This window comes from Papaver somniferum, unplaced genomic scaffold (genome assembly GCF_003573695.1).
Source record: "Papaver somniferum cultivar HN1 unplaced genomic scaffold, ASM357369v1 unplaced-scaffold_117, whole genome shotgun sequence".
In the NCBI taxonomy this organism is placed as follows: Eukaryota; Viridiplantae; Streptophyta; class Magnoliopsida; order Ranunculales; family Papaveraceae; genus Papaver; species Papaver somniferum.
In genome coordinates, this window is record NW_020620714.1 from 11,864,665 (window position 1) to 11,871,985 (window position 7,321).

At 37.4% G+C, this 7,321-nt stretch overlaps 1 protein-coding gene across 3 annotated transcripts; it reads left to right on the forward strand.

The window, feature by feature from the left end:
- The first annotated feature begins 228 nt into the window (after positions 1–228).
- LOC113329948 (CRM-domain containing factor CFM3, chloroplastic/mitochondrial-like) lies at positions 229–6,718 on the forward strand. 3 transcript variants are annotated; one of them, XM_026576799.1, is made up of 9 exons: positions 229–305; positions 403–503; positions 919–1,103; positions 1,201–1,543; positions 1,640–2,041; positions 2,328–3,323; positions 3,461–4,625; positions 5,016–5,183; positions 5,473–6,718. In XM_026576799.1, the coding sequence occupies exons 3-6, from the start codon at positions 1,012–1,014 to the stop codon at positions 2,829–2,831; spliced, it is 1,341 nt and encodes a 446-aa protein (XP_026432584.1). In that variant the 5' UTR covers positions 229–305; positions 403–503; positions 919–1,011; the 3' UTR covers positions 2,832–3,323; positions 3,461–4,625; positions 5,016–5,183; positions 5,473–6,718. The 3 variants fall into 3 exon arrangements, with proteins under 3 accessions (XP_026432584.1, XP_026432583.1, XP_026432585.1); XM_026576798.1 differs by having other exon boundaries at positions 2,328–4,625; XM_026576800.1 differs by lacking the exons at positions 229–305; positions 403–503 and adding an exon at positions 623–787 and having other exon boundaries at positions 2,328–4,625.
- The last annotated feature ends 603 nt before the right edge of the window (positions 6,719–7,321 follow it).

A 7,321-nucleotide genomic window follows, 5' to 3' on the forward strand; every position in this document is an offset into this window, starting at 1 on the left:
TAGGCAAGGACAATCAAGAAAACAACTATTATAGGAGGGTTATATTTCTTAGTTAAAAATAGAAACAGGTTAAAAACGAAAGTTAAGTCTGTAAAGTGTAGTTGACACTTGACAGAAACGGGGCAAAACTAAGATGAAATCTCCGGGCCCATGCCCAACACAAAATGAAGGCTCCAGATCCATACCCAACTCATCCCTAGCTTCTTAAACAACACTTTCAGTGCTCGAGTGAGATCCATTTACCATTTGAGGAGATTATTGCAATTTTATATCGATTTCGTTGCTGCGATGCTCTCAGTGCTATGGTAGTATAGTGAAGATATAATACCCTAAATTGGATTTCTCGCTGATTTTTATTGTTTTTTGAATATTTTTCTCATACTCTCTATCTTGATTTTGTAGAAATCACAACCCCATGCTAGTCATAAAATTCCCTTCTGAATTTGACAAATTGTCTGTGTGAATCCAAGTTGGAATCTCAAAGGATCCCCTGCTAAATCTCAGTAATTATTCTTTCTTCTATTTTAATAAATTTCAGTAGGTTAAGTGTTCTGTAAATTGTCTCAGTCGTTTCTTTCTACTTTCATTAATTTTAGTATGTTTAGTGAAATTGATAAATATGTGTCCCTGAACCCCAAAACTGCAGTTTCTCTATCTAGTTTAATCTCAGTTGGTTAATGTTTGATGAATTACCTCTTAGAATACCCAAAGGATGATGGATAGTGATTTTTATCAAATTGTGCTCATTTAGCTTAGGACCTTGTAATATTCCCTTATTTTCTCCATGGTAAGCAGTAAGCTGTTTTCTGAATGCCACTTGATGGTCTTTGGTTGAACTTTTCTGCTATGAGACATTTTTATCGCACATTGAGTTTCTCGATTATGCTAATCAATTATCTTCATTTGGTGGATTTGCAGGGATGGGACATTTTGATCAGGTCCATATTCTCCTTCCACCTCTCCATGTCAGCAGTCTTCTACTAGTCTTTTGATTATGTTCACTTGACACACATGGCAACCGGTTCTCTTCTTCGCGCCCTTCAAAGAGCTACACGAACTTCTTCGACTCTCAACTTCTCTTTCTCAAATCCTTACTTTTCCAGGTAATTTTCACTCGAAGTTTTATAAGTCTCCTATTAAAATGAAACCCATGATTTCGTTTTTTTTTTTTTTTTGCTTGAACTTTTTGTTTCTACCCAGGTCGATTTCCTACCACACAGAATTGATTTCTTCTCCTTCTCAATATTTGGTTCAATTAAATCCATGGAAACCAACATGGGTTTTCAGAAATTTCAGTCATGGTCGAATAAACTTTGTTACTTCTCAAGGAAAGTCTAAATTCGAAGAACATGAATATGATCAAGAGAAACGCCAATATAAATCCAAATGGATATGCAAGAAGAAATTCAAGATGCAATTGTCAAGAGGGAAAACAAAGAGGAAATTAGCTAATAAGAAAGACCCTAGAAATCTTAGAGTTATAGGGAAGAAACAGCAAAAGTTCTTAAATGCAGAGGAGAGAATCATAGACAAGATTGATAAGGTGAGGCCATTTAAGTACTGAATTTGGGTTTGTTTTTTTTCTTTTTCTAGTGCAGGTAGTAGAACTGCTGACCTGTTCAATCTTAACACGTTGTAGGCAAAAATTAAGGAAGCATTACTGATGGAAAAGCTGAAAAGATATGAAGTTCCTAAAGCTCAAGGTCCAGAGGTGAAACAGGAATGTTTGACTGGTGAAGAAAGATTTTACATGAAAAAGATGGCGCGGAAAGGATCAAATTATTTACAAGTTGGTGTAAGAGGAGTTTATGGTGGTGTTATAGATAATATGCATATGCATTGGAAGCATCACGAAACAGTTAAGGTTTTTTGCAAGCCTTGTAGACCTGGTGAAGTACATGAGTACGCAAAAGAGATAGCTAGATTAAGTGGTGGGATTCCGATACAAGTGATTGGAAATGACACGATAGTATTTTACCGAGGGAAGAATTATGTTCAGCCTGACATTAGGCGTCCTGTTGATACATTATCCAAGAAGAGGGTAATTTTTAAACTTCCTTAACTACTTGACAACCTTTTTTTTATTTTGATTTAAGTACTTGTATTTCACCTTCACAGAGGTTTTAGTGTCGATTACACTGGAATATAGCTAGTTAGATACCCTTGGAGTGGCTTATTCAAAAAGGAAAATGGAATGACTCCACTCGCTTTCCTAATGTCATACGGCTTTCACATGTTTCTCCTTGTATCAATTCTTTCATCTCCTGAGCTGATTTGTTGTTGTCATGCAGCTCTAATATTAACACAAAACCGTTGAATGTTTTCAGGCACTAGAAAAATCAAAATACATGCAGTCACTTGAAGCAGTGAGGCACTTCATTGCTGTAGCAGAGAAAGAATTAGAACTCCAGCACAGACATGTCGCCCTTTGCAATGGCCTTAGTTCTTATGATTTGATCTCTATCAGCACAGAAAAAGACTCAGCCTTTCCTGTAAGTTCTGAAGTGACTACCGAAGGCTTGATTTCACATTTTGATGACTTCTCCATTATTCCTTCAGATATAGAACTTGACCACTCACATCAAGAATTGTTGCAAACTGAAGAAGAAACCTCTGAGTCTAACGATGAATACTTATCGGGAAGCGAAGTTGATGTTGGTGATGGAAGTATGTCAGTTACTAACGTTAGTTCTGACAAAGAAGAGGTATCCTTCTTTAAGTTCTCTTTATCAAAGGGCTCGTTCTGCAGCTCAGCTATTTCACCAACTGTGGAAAGTAGATTCAATTTTTATATTAGAGATTTGCATCGTGAAAGATCGACAAATTCATGATATTCAGTTCCCAATATTTGCTGAATGAAATGTTGGGGATATCATCCAGTTCCGGAATATTGTCAATTCAGATGTGCATCCCTTTTCTGCATCTTATCGGACTGCTTTTTTCCAATATGAAGCTACAGACAACTTCTATGCGACTTAAAGCACTAACGGTTTCTCTCTATCTTATTCAGACAAGAACAAAATGAATTAGGATGACAGTTTACAATATACAGCAGTGCCAATGTCTAGGCTTTATTCTGCTCTACCAACTATCTCCACAAGAACAAGTCCCTATCATGATTTGGTTCAAGCGAATAAACTCTTTGAAGCTAATGCCCTGGGGAGAGAATTCACTTGGACCAATAAGGAAATCTGGGACAGGGAGAAAAATCAGACGATTGATAGGACTTTCATCAATGAAGCTTGGTTGGAGAAGTTCCAAAACTGGAGATACAAAGCTGTGGCGGAGGCGGTAGATATTTCTGATCACTCTCCTTTATCTGGGTATGTTTTTGTGTCGCAAAGACCTGCTAGAGCTCCTTTTCGCATACAAAAGATATGGTTTTCGCACAGTGATTTTATGAGTTCAACAGAGTTTGGGATGCTCTTTTGACTGACTCTCCTGCTTTTGTTTTTAATAGTAAGTTGAAAAGGTTGAAAATTGCTCTAAAGGAGTGGAATAGATCTGTTTTTGGCAATGTTAATATGCGGCTTAATCAAGCTGAATTACAACTTGACATTGGAAAAGTTATCTCTGACCCAGATCGTACTAGTGTTAGTAAATTTGCTAGTTTGGCAGACGCTAAGACTGCAGTGGAACTTTCTTGCGTTCAACTGGCGATAATGCTGCGACAAAAAGCTAGGGCAACTTAGATTGCTGATGGTGACAGCAACGGAAGTTTTCTTCACAACAATATACGAATTCGACGTTGTCACAATAAGATTTCTGAAAATGTGGATGAAGATTGCAGCGTCATTCAAGACCCCGATCAGATAATGCAACACATTGTGCATTACATGGCCAACTTCAACGGTGTAGTTAAGCATATTGATGATGAGCTGTTTGATGTGCATCAGGGAAGGATCAGAGAAACGGAAAGCCTAGCTATGAATGTTATTCCAGCAGAGGAGGAAATCAAAGCAGCTGTTTTTGATTTAGGTGCAGAAAGCGCACCAAGACCTGATGGTTATTCAGGTATTTTTTGTAAACAGTGTTCGGAGGTACTTGACTCTGATCTTATTCTTTCCATTACTCACTGTTGGCAGCGCAAGTTTATTCCTAATGGTGTGAACTCTAGTATGATTATTCTTCTTCCTAAGGAGAAAGGAGGTAATACGTTGAAGAATTACCTACCAATTGGGCTGAGTAACATCTTTTTTAAAAAATTTACTAAGATACTAGCTTCTAGACTTGGTGGGGTTTTAGAAAATTTGATTTCTGAGGAACAGGTGGCCATTTTGAAGGGAAGAAATATCCATGGGAATTTCAGTGTGGCTTCTGATTGGTGAATGAGCTTGTAGTGAAACGAGAGTGGGCAAGTAGGACTAAAGCTTGATAGCACCCAGGCTTTTGATACTCTCAGTTGGCAATTCATTCTGGAAGTTTTAAAAAAGTATGGTGTTTTTGATGATTGGTGCACTTGGATTCATAATAGTTTGAAGTCTACTAGAATCTCTGTTCTGGTTAATCTCAACCCTGAGGGTTCTTTTCGAGATTCTCTGAGTGACAATTTCCCGTTCAGTTGACAGATTGTCTCTGTGAACCCAAGTTGGAAGCTCAAAGGATCCCCTCCTTGCTCAATCTTAGTAAGTATTCCATTTTCTATTTTAACGAATCTCGTTGGTTAAGTGTTCTATTAATTGTCTCGGTTGTTTCTTTCAACTTTCATTAATTTTAGTGCAGTTAATAAATTTGTATCCCTGAACCCAAACCTACAGCTTCTCTACCTTGTTCAATCTCAATGCGATAATAATCTTTAAATTACAATCAAAATTTATTTTTTATCAAATTGGCATTAGCTTTTCATTTACCTTATGACCTTGTAATTTTTACTGCTTTTCTCCATGGTATGTTGTTTTCTGAATGGCACTATGGTCTTCGGTTGCACGTTTCTGCCATGAGACATTTGTATCGCACATTGAGTTTCCCTATTTTGCTAATCAAGTATATTAATTTGGTTTTTTGGCTGAGTTAAGGTTTTTTGCACCTTCTCGACCTGGTGAAGTACATGAGTATGCAAAAGAGATAGCTAGATTAAATGGTGGGTTTCCGATACAAGTGATTGGAAATGACACGATAATCCGGGGGAAGAATTATGTTCAGCCTGAAGTTATGTGTCCTGTTGATAATTCTCCAAGAAGAGGGTAAATTTCTAAACTTCCTTGAACACTCGATAAGTTTTTAGTTTTGGTTGTAGTATTTGCATTTCACCTTCATAGAGATTTAGTGCAGATTACATTGGAATTTGGCTAGTTAGATACCCTTGGAATGGCTTATTCAAAACAGAAACTTGAATGACCCCACCCGTTTTCCTAATTTCGTACATCATTACATCTGTAGCATGTTTCTCTTGGTATCTATTCTTTTATCTCCAAGCTGATTTGTTGTTAGCTAGCTCTGGCATTAACCCCAAACCATTGTGAATATTTCCAGGTACTAGAAAAATCAAAATACATGCAGTCACTTGAGGCAGTGAGGAACTTCATCGCTGTAGCGGAGAAAGAATTAAAATTTCAGTACAGGCACGTTGCCCTCTGCACCATTCCAAGTTCTTCTGATTCCAACTCGACCTCTATCAGAACAGAAAAAACTCAGCCTTACCCTGGAAGTTCTGAAATAACAAGTTTGAATTACGACGAGTTTTCAACTGATCATTCAGATAGGGAATTTGACCAATCACGTCAAGAATTGTTATGAAAACTCGTAGTCAGACGATGAATACTTATCTGGAATTGAAGTTGATGTTGATGAAGGAAGTGTATCAGTTACAAACGTTAGTTCAGACGAAGAAGAGGTATCCTTCTGTGTACCACAGAGCTCTTTCTGTTGCTCAGATTGTTCACCATTGTTGGAAAGTAGTTTAAATTGTAGTATTGGAGATTTGCAAGGTGAAAAAGACTGAAAAATTCATGATGTTCAGTTACCAAGATTTGCTGAATGAAATTTTGGAGATTTCATCCAATTTCCAAAGTAATGGGAGTTTTGACTGTTTCCACCACTTCCTATATGAAGCTAAGGAGAATTTCCATTTGACTTGAACTCTTGAAGCACAGATGGTTTCTCGCTATACTTTCAGAACTGGCGAATTATGCAAAATGAATTACAATTCACAAGCCACAGCATTGTGAATGTCTCGAACAAGTCCCACGATCAAAAGTTGAAACGGGTTTCGATCTTTCGCAACAAGTTTCCTTCTAGTGATCTCTGCAAACAACTTGATCATTGAATGACAATCATTACAGAACAGAGATTGTTTGCAAATGGTTCCAGCCAGGTTCAGTGGAAATTAACAGGTAAAGTATTGTGAGCTTCTCCCTGTGAATTGGTACAGTCACGCTGTCACGTAAAATAACCTCGGGCGCAGGAGAATACTCATCTTCCGATCTCAAAAGTTGGTTAAATTGATGTGCTGGAACTATAACGTAAATACCCATTGTGTTGGAACTAAAGTTTTTTTTGATCAGAATTGAAACTAAAGTTTAGCCCACCAAAGGGTCCAAGACCAACACAAAAATTCAGACTTTTGTGAAATATGGCAATGGCACTGCTTTGAATTCTGTCTTTTCAGTAGGTCATATTGATGTGCCGTGGGATACTGAATTGAGTTGCAGTTCTGAGCTACAAATTGTCTGAGATTTTTTTTAATGTGACTCAGAAATTGTCTTTATCCACTCAGCAATACAGTATTGAGTATATCATTCCAAGTTCCCAGCAAAAAATGGCACTGCATTCAATAGGGACCTCACCTTGACCTTGTCTAACCCATAAAAATGTTTATTTTGTTTTCTTACGACTTCGATTGCCAGTACTCCATTGCCATGGAGGTGTCATAGTCATAACCGACATCTTTTTTGATGAAATTAAAACAAGAAAATTACCTGATGTTAAATCAACAAGCGCAAAAAATAATCTCCCAGTGGCTAAGCAGTTCTAATAACCAGCTAGAGTGGTGATACTGAATGACCCCTTTGGGAAGGTCAGACCTATGGAGAACAAATTTGTATCAGATTACTCACCTTAAGGCAGTAATTCCATAAACAGTTGCGGCTTCAAGGTTGGGCAAGTTGAGTGAGAAATTTAATAGGACTTTAGAGTTCATACTAGTGATAGTGATCTTTCATTTGCAAAAGCAAAAGAAAGTGGATAAAGGGCTATTGCAGTAGGTTTGAAGAAGATAGGCTGCGCTGCTCAACGGCACTAACTTCCGTAAACAGTATCGTGCGTTTTTCACCTAACTAACCTGGAATTCGACCTAATATTAATTTATTTTTATTTTAATTTT

What these genes read in the sequence shown, in the direction of transcription:
- LOC113329948 (XM_026576798.1), top strand. Translation starts at nt 1,012, where the DNA reads ATGGCAACCGGTTCTCTTCTTCGCGCCCTTCAAAGAGCTACACGAACT. An exon ending in TCATAGACAAGATTGATAAG is followed by an intron (nt 1,544 to 1,639) that starts GTGAGGCCATTT and finishes AACACGTTGTAG; the next exon opens with GCAAAAATTAAGGAAGCATT. An exon ending in ATACATTATCCAAGAAGAGG is followed by an intron (nt 2,042 to 2,327) that starts GTAATTTTTAAA and finishes GAATGTTTTCAG; the next exon opens with GCACTAGAAAAATCAAAATA.